The sequence below is a fragment of the Macrosteles quadrilineatus genome, unplaced genomic scaffold (assembly GCF_028750875.1).
Source record: "Macrosteles quadrilineatus isolate MER2022 unplaced genomic scaffold, UCM_ALF_1.0 Scaffold_5__1_contigs__length_97177068, whole genome shotgun sequence".
Taxonomy (NCBI): Eukaryota; Metazoa; Arthropoda; class Insecta; order Hemiptera; family Cicadellidae; genus Macrosteles; species Macrosteles quadrilineatus.
In genome coordinates this window covers 52536450-52550470 of record NW_026542598.1, presented here as the reverse complement: position 1 = coordinate 52550470, position 14021 = coordinate 52536450, and the positions used below count along the sequence as shown (strand labels likewise).

Genomic DNA, 14021 nt, shown 5'->3' with positions numbered 1-14021 from the left:
AATACTACCTTAGGACTGTCTATAGTTGTAGGATTGGGAGAAACCAATATTTTTTTAGTGCTATGAGTCATTTTAGTGTTTTACCTGGATTTGATGGCATTGAAGGCTTTGAAGCACCTGAACCAGGTGTATTTTATAGCTGAAGTGCACAAAAGATTAATGTTTCAAAACTTAAAAGAACAGCAGAAATCCTGTTTTGTTTGAATTGTTTATGAACTAGATTATACTTAAACTCTGAGGGTTAAGGTTTGAATTAGGAGGTTATTACTTGGCATTCATTTGCTTGAGGAAATTAATTGAGCACAAAAGGCATATGTAGTGGCTATGGGGGTCTCAATCCCAAAGCTTTAATGCAATCCTGGTATTTTGGGATTTGTCCAAGCCGATAACGGTATTGATCCTAGGATTCTATTATTTTATGGTTTTTTTACTTAAGTTTTAAATGGCAGTGGATTCCATTGGTTGAGCTCTCTATTGTTTTAAGCTTGACTTGTAAAAATTGTATACTGCACACTTTTGCCGTCTTTTGATATTTAAAACAGTACCACTCATAACCTTTGACACCCGTATTTCTTATTTACAGCATTTACATTCTGATCAGTAATTCTTGAAATTATGAATTACACATGTAATGTTTGCCATATCAATTACGTTCTCACTCATGTTTCATGTCAAGTAAAACTCAACAAAAGATTGATATAAAATATGGGTTTTGGTTTTTTAATCCTGTTGATCACAGGATCAAGAGATCCAGGATTTAAAGGTTTCAAAAACCAGCCAGGAGCCTGGGACTGAGACCCCTAATCGACTATCAAGAGGAACATAACCAAACCACGCCTCATTCTACATGTACTGCCATTCAGGAATCTTTAAAATCTTTTAAGTCTGTTAAAGGACATTAAAATCTTTTTTGCTACACCAGTGTCTGAAATTTTTAACTTTTTCTGTCGCACTCTAGCTTAAACTTTTGTAGTAATATGTTTTACTAGCATATTTCATTTGGTTGTTTTTTTTTTTGTTTTTTAGCGAATTTCCTTATAGGGAAGTAGCTATTACCGTAGGTGGCACGGTAAGACCTAGACCCGGGACCGATTTACTTTTTCACTTTGATGTCCCCAGAGGCCAAAAATACCATTCGTTCAAATTTTTATATATGTATATATATATATATATACGTCCGTGAACGCGATAACTTGAGTAATTTTTGTCCGATTTTGATGAAATTTGGTTTAAAGGTGTAAAGCGGGATAAACTTGCATGAGTTCGCGAACCAGCACGATCGGACCATGGGAACGGGGCTTTACGGGGGGTTTTATGGGGTAAAAATTGGTTTTTCTCACTTTTGACCCTCAAAACACAAAATTTCCCGATTTCTCTTTAGACCCTTTTAAAGAGCTTAAAAAAACAAATAATTTAGTATATAAAAGTATTTTTGTTTGATTATTAGTAACGGAGAAAATTAAAAAAATTGTAAATTTAAAATTCCCGTGTTATTCTTATGGAGAATATTGTCAAATGTTGTAGTTTGCTTGTTTATGGATATATTTTGATCAAACTTGGCAAATTTATTTATTTTGTACTAAGCTATCAATATTTTACTCAAAAACACACTTTATTAGTTTCCTTGTAGCAGCAAACCTAGGTACTCGTTAAACCTAATGTTATTAAAATATATTTAACTGAAAATCAATTCAGACAAATGGAAATTCGCTTAGTCGGCAGGTTTGCTGCGGCGGGGGTATTTTTACAGTATAACCTAAACTTTTTAAATATCTCCAAAGATCAAAACTGAGATGGTAAATACTATGATATTTCAGTTTTTATTTTACTGAATAAGCAAAACTGAAATTAAGAAACTCTGGCAATTAAGAGGAAATTAAGATAAACTTTACTTTGCTGTATTTAAATTAATTCTTCAACTGTTCACTTTGGATTTCTTAGCCTATTGGTTTCTCTGATGAGCTAATACCCTTTCTACTATGAAACGTAAGAATGTTAAGGACCAATTGTATATGTTTAGACTAGATTATAATTTTCTTCTGTCTCTAATTTACATAGTACAATATTTTTAGCTATGAGTAGGACCATTTGAGGGCTGTATTCTTCACTTAGGCCTAATATAAAGACTTCGATCTGTTTAATTTTTAAAGCATAAATCTCGCTGCTATAGTTATTCTTTTCTGTAGAGTAAGCCTTTACTTTTAAAACCATTTTAAAATTAAGAACTAATATATGAGCTTTATATGTGTAAAAATAAGTAAACTTGTAGTTTAAAACCAATAAAAACTTATTTAAAAGAACTGAAATTTACTACCTTAAACTTCGTTGAGAGGAAAATAATTTTAAATTGAATACAAAATACTTAGTAAACATACCTGGTCAATGGACATTAACAGTATTTTTTATCTTACTGTAAAGACTGTGAAATTTAAGTATTTCATCAATTTCTGTACTGTAAGTTAGTTGCTAAGCTCATTTTAACTATAGTTGAAAGTGGTGTAGAGTCGTAATATTATATTGAATCTGCTCTTACAAGTTTTAAGGTGCCAAGTTAGAGAGTTAACAAAATACCATTTTAATCCCGTTCTAAGCCTGATTTAGCAGTATATCTGAATTAACGATTTGTACATTATTACTTAAGCTGTAGTTATGATTAATTATAATTTTTACGAGCTTCAATACTGTTAAGTCAATACTGTTTGTTTGGTATTTGACTGATAATAATGTGTTGAAAGAAATAAAATTATATTGGTCAAAATAAGAGCTTTGTTTCACTATCTCAACCATTTTTTCTCTTTTCAATCGCAAGAGGAAAATGAAACTACCAAGTTGTTGACTGTTTTTTAATAAAAAATAAATTACAATACAATATAACAAATAAATAATATTAAATTATTAACTGGGTTAAAGTACACTAATTATAACTAACTAAAGGTGCTTCTATTTACAGTGAATATTTTGGTCCTCCCTGTTAAAATGTATATTTAACAGTTTCAAAACTGACTGAAGCTATTATTGATACAGTAGACTACCGACTACCCACAAGTGGATTAATCACACTGTGGAATAACCACGATCGTAAGAGAAATTTGAGTTAAAACATATATGGACGTTATTAAGTGATGAACAAAACGTTTGGCGTAGTGAGACACTCACGGTCAGACTATAGAGTTATCTTTATTTACTTCACCGTCCACTATGAACCATTGATTACACCTAACGAGATGGTAAGTTACATTTTGTATGTGTTTTAATTTTTTTATTACTAGGCCTATGAATAATATACTCTTCAATATTGTTTGTTTTAAAAATATAAGTGTGTGAAACAAATTTTAAAAAGCTATTTATAATTCACTTAAACGTTATATTATCTAAACCTGCATTAAAGCTTAACTATACATTCAAAGTTATTTCCCAACTAGTTCAGGTTGGGTTTGCATTATCCACGATTTAGATTATCCATTGATCACTCAGCCACTCATTATCAAGGATGATCGGGAGTCTACTGTACAAAGAATTTACTCATAATGTCTGGACATCAAGATTTTTTCTTCATTGTGTTCATTAAGCTTGGATAGATGATTTTTTACTTATTGGTTGGTTTAGAGTAATTGTTGTTTCAATTTCAGACTGAGATTGACACTTAGCTACAGTAAAAGATTTCTGAATTGGAATTAAAGATATTTAGTTGTGAGTAACATGTAACGTTTCAGTACAGTATTAGACAAATAAACTAAAAACACAACCTAGTTTTTAGCAAAGTATTTAATTATTTCAAGATCAAACAAGATGTTACCTAAACCATTTGTTTACTTTCAACTCCAAATTTTGATTTCAGACTTATTATTTGTATACCTACTTAAAACTGTAATGGTAAAACTGAAGTAAACATTTACATGAGAAAAGTATGTCTAAATTATTAATGTAAAATGGTAGAAACTAAGAGATTTGGTATTTTGAATTTTAAAAATAACTAGCTGTAGGCTTACAAGTACAATTTGGTTAAATTTTTACAATCTAGGATAAAATAAGAGCCAGCTGTATCATTACATACCACTTGTCTAAGAACCATAGTGAATTAGATCTTGATTTACGTGGACTCCGTAAACCGTTCACTTTAGCTCTCATTTACACATGCGAGTTGACTCTATCTTCAAACCTCAACAACCTACACTGGTATTTCAAACCCACTGCCAAGACTTACAAATGTTATAAGTCTGCCTTGGGCCCCATGTTGAGCGGAATGGCCTTGAGCTCTGTTCGCATACAGAGGAACTCTCCGCAGATACACATGATGGCAAGACACGCGATGTGCAGCAACCACCAACTGATGGACGAGGGAAAGTGTCCATTGTACGTCCAACAGATCACCAGGTGTATAAGATGAGCAGTACATGAAAAGTCTAGACACTGCTTAGTCCTCTGCACTAGGCACCACAGACCACAGGCTCTAAACATATACAACATATACTTGATATATTTTTTTATCTGACTTTTTTACTCCAGATTGGGACGTGTTGGAGGTCTCTGGCCAAAAATGTGGTTGAAAAACTTTGTTTGCTTGGTAATATATTGATTTTTAAATATTAATCATAGTACTACTAACGGTTTATACATAATATTGTACATAATCTCTCCCATATTGCAGACATTTCTCTCAGTGACAACAAAATCTAGAACTCCTTCTACGGTCTTGACAAAATTGTGAACGCCTTCCGCAGTCACAGTAACATCAAGAACGTCTTCCATGGTTACAGCAGACTTGTGAACATCTCCTGGGGTTACTGCGATATTATCATCTTCATGATCACGGCGAAACCGAGAATATCACACACAAACATGACAAAATCGTCTTTTTTCAAATGCGCATCTTCACAGGCATGGCGAATATGCATAGCGAAAATAAAAGCTTGACTCAGTTCAACCCAACTTGAATTAGGCCCCGAACCGATCCCTCAGGTCAACTGTTGACCCAGCCCGATCCAAAAAATATCGGAGACCTGAGGACCCCTAGTAATTTACGAGCGGTTAGACCAAAATACTTGATGTACGGTATGTGAAACTAAAAGGCCTTTACAGGAAATCAAACGTTGAAAACGTTGATGAATCAGGAAATCAGGACAAAATCGTAAAGATATTTTTAAGTCACAACAAAGTCAAGAACAGATGAACGTCTTCTAGGTCGAGATCGTGAACATGTCCAGAGGTCAGGGTAAAAACAAAAACATATTCTGCTGTTCCAGCGAAATTGCAAACATCTTCCTTCCAAAGCCACTTTTTGCAGAGTTTTTGAATGTGAATAATAGCTTAAAATCTTGGTTTTAAAAATATTTATATTCAGAAGAATGTTTTTATTTTTCTTAAATCTGATTGTTTTGGGTTTGGTCAATTTTAATATAATAATTTAAATCTAAACTTACCCAGTTAAAGAGTTGAGGACAAAAGAAGCGATTATTAGCTTTCCCGGTACATCTCGAACATGAATTTCCTGAAAAAGACATCTATACTATTATAAAGAAGAGGTGGTGTCTGTGTGTGTGTTTGTATGAGCTAATCTCAAAAACTACTGGTCGGATCGGGCTGAAATTTGGCATGATGATAGCTCACATTCCCGATTAACATATAGGCATATTTTTATCCCAAAAAATCCTTCGGGGCTCCGCCCCAGTGGCTCTGGAGTTTCCCATGTTAACCTTATGAGAAATGGAATTAATGAATCTTAACAGCTGTTTCAATTAAACAAGTTGGTTCTGTTCTATGATGTTCAATAGCATTAAAAGTTACAAGGATTACCAACAGGGTTCAGCACTAGCACTATTATTTCTTTTACATTTGTGACAACAGCAAAAGGTGAGTGAGCGTAGCGAACGAACTTCAACCTGGAGGCGAGTGAGCGTAGCGAACGAGCTAACCTGAAGGCAAGTGAGCGTAGCGAACGAGCTAACCTGAAGGAAAGTGAGCGCAGCGAACGAGCTCCAACCTAAAGGTGAGTGAGCGTAGCGAACGAACTTCAAAAAGAACCGAAATTTCTTAAACCATGTCCTCACTCATAACTGCTATAAGCATTTGATACTTATATGCCAACCCCGTACGAAGGACGGGTACTCTGCTAGTTTCAAAATAAACTTTTACATCCTCATTATTATTTAGGTCATATCAGGCCGTTATGTGCAGATCAATGTGTTACTAGACCATTCCATGACATCATCTGACATTATCATCTTTTGAAGCTGCAATTTTCCAATTTTTTGCAAAGTCTACACCGAACAGATATTAGGTATAAAATAAGGTACAATAAGGTTTAGGTAAAATAATGTTAGACAAAATGGGAACTATGATCTTTGGGTTAATGTCAATAAGTCCTTAAGCAACACATTTATCTTTGGTGGTGCTGACAAATATTTTCGTAGGCAGACTACCTGTGATCTTTCTGCTATATGTCTGTTATCACACAAACCTCTAGTTTTGGATCAAAATGTGTAGAAGGCATTGGTTACAAGGTTTTGGCGTATCAACATATGACTAGGCTATATAGGTCATTGACAAAGTTTCAGTCACCCATAAAAGTTATGATGGTGGCTTAACTTATATGTAGCCTAATGTTACGCCTAAATTATCTGAGACCACCACATTTTATATGAACCACAAAACATAAAAAAAGTCAAATTAATTCAATCACGGTCAATAGACCATCTTTAATAACGTTAAATAAATCTATTAGTTAAATAATACTGTCATCAATCCTTATTACTCTTTAGAAGTAGGCCTACCTATTTTGAAACAGTAATGTACATTGATATATTGAGTAACCTAAAATGTAATACTTACTTGATAGCGGAATATGTGATCGAGCGATCTTGAAGTGCCAACTAGCAAATTGACCGCAGCCAACCATAGTCCAAGAGCAACATAGTAGACACTCTGAAGTGCTATGATCTGAGCGATAATCAACATCGGATCCCACTGAGTGCTGCGAAACTGTCCTGTCAACTTGGTCATTTTGGACTCAGATCTTGGCTGTCAAACAACAACACAAAATTAAGTTAAGTGAAGTAGATTGGCTGATATATCAAGCGTTCAAGAAGTTATAAGTTATGAATGAAGAATTCTTATTTAGAACCTTGAGACAGCTGAGGAAACCGAGCCTAATTTACCGAGGGAACGATATGGAATCATAGTAACATTGTACATTGTATTATCTTAGTAACATTGTACATTGTATTATCTTAGTAACATTGTACATTGTATTATCTTAGTAACATTGTACATTGTAACATGTAACATCTTAGGAACATTGTACTGATACATAAACAGAGTAGGCAATGGATAAAAAATTAAGTTTTTTGTACATAAAGCATTCACAGTACGAGTGCAGCATTAATTTAAGAGTGATTTATAGTGGTGTAACTATACGAGGAGTGATGAGGGGGATAGATACTTTAAAATACTTTTAAATATTTGTGTTACAGCAATCCTAGGCTACTTCATTAAAATACAGTTGCTCAAGTTGCGTGTAGTTTGAAACTGAAACTGATGATTAAGTTTTGATTAATTGTTGAGGGAGTTTTATGCTCTCTAGAAATGTTAGTTACTAGTATTTAACTTCTTAAAAATATAATTACATACTGTAGGGTAGGTTGGGGTAATTAAGAGACAAAATGTCAACTTTCATCATAACTATTTTGCCCATTACACTGAGATCGAATAAAAGTATGTGTGGTAAATAAATCACGTAAATAGGCCTATTGGCGTTTAGAATATGTTTAGCGCGGAATAATATGTGGAAGTCTCCTGATTTTTTTTATGATTAATATATTTAAATTGCATGTTTACGTAGAATTGCACGTTTTCAAATAAAAAAGCAACCTGCTTACGCATTTTTGATACCGTATTGATATTTCATTATGTTTCACCCACTAGGTATTTAATTGTGCAAAAACAGTCTGGAAGTTGCATAAATTAATGAATCGGTTCATTATAACCTAACCTTTACCTTCCTAATCTAACCTTACTTCAAAACACTTAATACAGTCACAAATACGCATAAAACCCAACCTCACATCACATGCCTAAATAGCTATGTCCACACTCATGGGCTTTCAATTTCAATGTGCCTTTCAACTTTCAATTCAACATGCATCAATGCATGCGTTATTGCATGCGCTTGGAGGCATGCCTTTCAGCTGTCCACACTCATGCCTCACTTTTTAGATGCCTTTTCCAAGATTGATGATGGATGAAGACGACGCTATCCTGCTAGGAGGAATTAGTGCGGCATAATTAATCTTCTATAAAATCGAAGCGATAATTATATAATATATAATTATTATAGCCTAGGCTATATATTTAATTATTATAGGCTATATTTAATTATTATATATTTAACTAGCTGTACCTGCGGGCTTTGCCCCGTTTAACTTCACAAGTGAGCTCGTTCGCATGGCTCAATCACGTCCTGGTTGAAGTTCGTTCGCTACGCTCACTCACCTTTTGGTTGCAAATTGGCTGTAGTCATAAATTTAAAAAAATAATAGTGCTGCACCCTGTTGGCAATCCTTGTACCTAACTTTAATGCTATTGAACATCATAGAACAGAACCAACTTGTTTAAATGAAACAGCTGTTAAGAAATTCCTTTTAAGTATGAAAAATCATGAGGTTAACATGGGAAACTCCAGAGCCACTGGGGCGGAGCCCGAAAGCCCGATCAGAATAAAAACTACTTAGTTTTTCTATTTAGCCTAATGCCCAAAGAATCGGTGTACCGGTACCGAATTTCAGCCTCCTAGGTAAACGGGAAGTGGGAGAATTAGTGATGAGTGAGTGAGTGAGTGAGTCAGTCAGTCAGTCAGTGAGGGCTTTGCCTTTTATATATTTAGATTATTATATATTTAATTTTTTACATATTTAATTTATATATTTAATAAATATATTTAATTATTATATAATATATTTAAGCGATAATTAATAATAAATTTGAGCGATAATCTTCTATGAATTCTAATGTTTCGTGGTTATTCATGTTGCTCCAAACTACCACAACACGGACGACTTGGCAAAAATGTAAAGCAGAAAAGTCAAAAATGTTGCAAGTTGAAATGCACAGAAATCCAAGGCTGGTGGATCGTCTTGCGCTATGAAATGGAGCTCCTTCCGACTCAATACGGGCATGCCTTGACGCATGCGTTACTTGCGTCAAGGCATGCGTTAAGAGGCATGCGCTTGGCGCACACAAAAGCGCATGAGTGTGGACATTGCTATTAAGAACTGATTACCTATTTGGTTTCAAAACGAATTGATTTCAATCCGCATTAAGTCGAGTATAAACAGCTGTTTGCTCTCCTCATCACTCAGTCCTCAGATCACGCCATCAGTGTACCGCTCAATGAACCTTAGATTCGTAATTTTAACCTTCGTTTTACGGCCACTTAGTATTCTCTCCGACAAAAACTGATTGCATTTTTGGATTCAGCGTGAAAAACTTTTAGTAGACATTTAAAAACTACACGATATTGTGTTGTAGACATATTAAATAATTGTGATTATCAATTACTAGGCCTAAGTTAAACAATATTTTCAATTTGATAGTTTCAATCGATATTAACATAACCCAGTTAAGAAACTATACCCCATTTGCGTGTTGGAAATCGGCATATTGAGAGGTTTAAACAAAAGCAACCAGCAATAGAGTTGGCCTTAGTAAAAAATGTAAAATGTTGTTTATATGCTTTAGGTTAAGTTAGGTGTGTGTTAGTGGCGGGGTTAGGAATGGTTAGCCTAAGTATATCCAATATGTTTAGCAAAATTTTTCTGACGACTAAATAGATTCTTTGCTTAAGGCCATAATCTAGGCCTAATTAAAATTAAATGTGATAAATAAGGCTATGCCTCATTTATAACAAGCAAACATACACGACCCTAAGCTTATTATATTATACCATACCATGCAATTTTTAAGCTAAGCTACTCACATTTAATACAATCATTGTGCTGAGATAGGTATGTTACAGTTTGACAATCCGAAAGCCTAACCTAACTAAACCAAATATATTTTTTATGACGTAATACTGCTTCTAGTTTCGGTGGTTTTTGAAACTCTAGGCCTATAGCCAATGCAACACTCACTGGCCTAGCCTAAGATTTATATTTTTAACCTGACAGATGTGAGATGACAGACTTATAAGTCTTGTGACAGTTAGCACGACAGTATTAATTTCAATTTGACACTTTGACTTGGTTAATTTTTAAGACGGACTGGACTAGTGGACTGAGGACTGACTGAGACTGAACACTGAACACTGAAAGACTGAACTTTGAAGCCTGGAACCTGGAACGAAGTGACTATTCGCACGTCAAAATAACGTCACAACCCGTTCCCGTTGCAGTTCCACTATTACAAAATAATGAAAAGGGAACAGTTACTTTTTTTCTTTTCCACAATAATTCTATTGGCTCTCGAACAGGAACACCATTACCGCAACGATACAGTGATAAGCTAACGGCCTCGGTGGTTTAATGGATAGCGTACCGGACTGTTGAACTGAAGATAAGTTAGCAGGACCGAATCACAGATAATAAACCCCTACTATATAGTAGGGGTTATATTATCTGTGACCGAATCCTACCAGAGGCATTATAACTTTTTGTCTAAGATTTAGATTAGAGTGCGATTACATCTTTTGTTACAATTTGAGGCATTTATAATTGTATTTTATGAACAGAACAGAACTATTTTTCGATTAATAAACCTTCATTAGATTTTTTAATTATCAGCAAGAGTTTGGTTGGTTTGGTTAGGTTATGACAGTTTAATTTAACCTAACCAAACCAACCAAACTCTCTGATATTTCCCGTCTATCGTGTGGTACTCCTTGGAATATACTTTTTAAGTTTATGCACAGCCTGTCCATCCAAGCTTTACCTGAAAGCATCCCTATATTTGGGTGTTAGCTCTCTGTTCTTTTTTATTTCGACCTCCGGGCCCGTTATCTTGAACTGGTCTGTATATTTTCTCTGCACTTTATTATCTAACCCAGCATTAAGGTTTTTCGGTTCTTTGGTCAGTGCCCAAGTTTCTGAATCATCAGCACTACGGGGATAGTTGGTATGGTATGAGTCGACTTTGGTTTCTGCTGCACCCTGCAGTTTATTTGACAGTTTTATATAATAGAGACCTACTACACCGATTGTCGCTTTCATTACTAACCAAAATTTTAGTATGCCGACATACTCACATTCAAACATAGGTACAGAAAAAGAAGTACCAACAAGTAAACCACTTATATCTTAAACAATTAAGCGATAAACTGCTGGAAAATATTTCCCAAATGAGTTAAAATTTGCAATGCATAAACTAAATACTTACACAGATTGCATTGCCAAAAACTGAGTGTTAAATAGTTTTGTTATAGTATAATATTTTAAGCTGAATGAATATTTAGTATGCAATGGAACAATGATTCAGTCTAATTTAATAATAATTTGGTCAGCTGGTTTATTGGTTTCAAAATAAATGAAATGAAAAGAACATGAGTTTTATTAGCAAAATAATTTAAATTGTTAATATTGAACATTGGTGCCGAAACTTTTGCGAATCAACTAAATGTCGACTACTGGAGCATTTACAAGGTCCAAAGTCAAGAAGTCTGCTATAAAATCTCAGGATTTTGATGGTAAAAATAATGAGGCAGTAAGTGATAAGCATATTCCTTTGTCGGTAAGATCTCATAAAACTAGCTCAAGTAGGAGTAGGAATGAAAGTGTTTTAGAGGTTATGGACGAATTGATTAAGATACAGGAAGAAGCGAAACGTCCCTTTGTTGTATCATGTGCTAAAGCAAAGGCGGCGGCGGAGAAAGCAGAGGCAGAGGCAGCAGTAAAAATAGCAGCAGCTGAAGCAGAGGCAGAGGCAGCAGTAAAAATAGCAGCAGCTGATGAAAGACTTGCCCGAGTGGAGGAAGAAGCCAAGCGGAAGGAAATAGAAATGAAGAAGAAGCTACTTGAAGACAGACTGTCATCGCTTAGCAGGGAATCGTCAAGAGTCAGTAGCAGATCATCTAGGACTTCAATTTCTTCTCTTCCACGACCGTTGCCCACAAAGGAAGCTGTTGAAAAGTGGATGCAGACAAAGGATCAAGCTGAAGACATTAATAAAAATAACGTTTTGAAGCCTTGTACTAATGTTCCAGTAAATATTATGAAGAGTGTACAGCAGGAGGTATCCTTGCCGCATCACGAAGTACATAGTCTAGTTTCCAGCCTCGAGAAGAAAACTGTGAAAATCCTCGAGAAGCAAGGACTGTAGCTTTCAGCGAAGGAAGGAGAATTCCTCGAGATGTTTTGTGTTTCCCTCAAGATTGTCAATCTGATAAAATGATATTTAGAGAGAAGATGCCGGCGAGAATATTGTCAGCTCTACCTAATTTCAGCGGAGATCTAGACCAATGGCCCGCTTGGATAGCTGAATACAGGCGATCTACTGAAATTAATGACTACACTGATTTGGAGAATCTTCAAAGACTTCAGAAGTGTATTTCTGGAAAAGCTAAAGAAATGATATCAGCACTGTTGATATATCCTGAGAACGTACCAGAAATTGTTAATTTGTTGGAACGGCGTTTCGGAAGACCTGATATAATTATTAAAAATCTCATAGCAAGCGTGAAAGGTCGACCACCAACTAAGGACTACAAGCCTGACACTTTGGTTGCCTTTAGTGACATGGTAAGGAACTTAGTAGTTACGGTAAAATCCTTGAAGCAGGACCACTACTTGTTTAACCCACAACTTATGGAAGAGCTCACAGAAAAACTGTCCACCAACATGAAGCTCAACTGGGGAATGTTTGTCACTTCACCACAGTCTCAATTGAAACAACCAATTGGCCTCGACAGCTTTTCGACGTGGCTCTCTTCTGTGGCGGATGCAGCAATTATATGTACTCCCAGTACATCTACTAGTGGAAACTTTAAAAACATGTCATCAAGAAATGAATCAAACTCCAAGAACTTTGTATTAGTACAACATGAAGGTGACAAGAAGTTTAAAAAACGTATATGTGTTTGCTGTAAAAAACAAGACCATACATTGACAGAATGCAAGCTATTCCTAAAGTACGATGTAAATAAAAGATGGGAGACAGTCAAGAGTAACAGTCTGTGTTTCAATTGCTTGAAGACTAAACACCGAGCGATGACTTGTCGTAACAAACTTGCTTGTGGAGTTAATGGCTGCACCTATTTCCATAATAAACTGTTACACGTGACCTCAAAAGAAGAAGGTGCTAATAAAAAGACACCTAAATTGGAAATTCACAGTGAACATATGGGGTTTCAAGAAGAACCTGTTGCAAGAGTGTTGTTGAGGGTTCTCTCAGTAACATTGGTAGGAAAAAATGGCAAGCAAATTGAAACATTTGCTTTAATTGATGACGGTTCAACTATTTCTGTCATCGAAAAGGGATTGGTTGAAGAACTCGAAATTGATGGACCTACTAAACCTGTATCTTTCTCCTGGACAGATGGATCTGTTTATACAGAAAAAGAATCTCAGACTGTAACACTGACAGTTATAGGAGATACAGGCGAACACTTGACTCTAAACAACGTGAAGACTTTGACAGCCTTGCAGTTACCAATACAGTCTATGAATTCAGAAAAAATGAAAAATAAATGGTCTTATTTACAGGAAATCCCTGAAGAAGTGTTTCAGCGTGGTCGTCCACGACTACTGATTGGACATGAACATGTACATTTGACAGTGCCTCTGAAAGTAATCATTGGACCTACAAACGCACCGATTGCTTTGAAGTCGAAACTAGGTTGGACAATAAATGGTCCTACTGGAAATGTAAACTATCAAACTCATATAGACAACGACTTTGTTATGTTTAAACATGAAACAAATTCAGATATGTTGGAGCTTAACTCACTAGTTAAAGAAAGTTTTGAGAGGGATTTTATCGACTGCCCGATTAAGGAATCCAATAAAAGTGATGAAGAGGTTAGAGCAGAAAAAATATTG

The 14021-nt window shown here is 35.2% G+C and overlaps 1 protein-coding gene across 1 annotated transcript; it reads right to left on the bottom strand.

Annotated features, from left to right (window-relative positions):
- Positions 1-2840: 2840 nt before the first annotated feature.
- Positions 2841-10188, bottom strand: LOC128994596 (protein SYS1 homolog). Its single transcript, XM_054419257.1, has 4 exons — positions 9971-10188; positions 6829-7017; positions 5421-5488; positions 2841-4450 (listed from the first exon to the last, which is right to left on the bottom strand). Exons 1-4 carry the CDS (start codon positions 9983-9985, stop codon positions 4210-4212), a joined length of 513 nt encoding a protein of 170 aa, XP_054275232.1. The 5' UTR covers positions 9986-10188; the 3' UTR covers positions 2841-4209.
- Positions 10189-14021: the final 3833 nt, after the last annotated feature.

Excerpts from the sequence above, each read along its gene's own strand:
- LOC128994596 (XM_054419257.1), bottom strand. Across the intron at positions 5,489-6,828 it reads ATCACATATTCCGCTATCAA|GAAATTCATGTTCGAGATGT; the intron begins GTAAGTATTACA and ends TGTCTTTTTCAG. Across the intron at positions 4,451-5,420 it reads GTCCTCAACTCTTTAACTGG|AGCCTGTGGTCTGTGGTGCC; the intron begins GTAAGTTTAGAT and ends GTATATGTTTAG.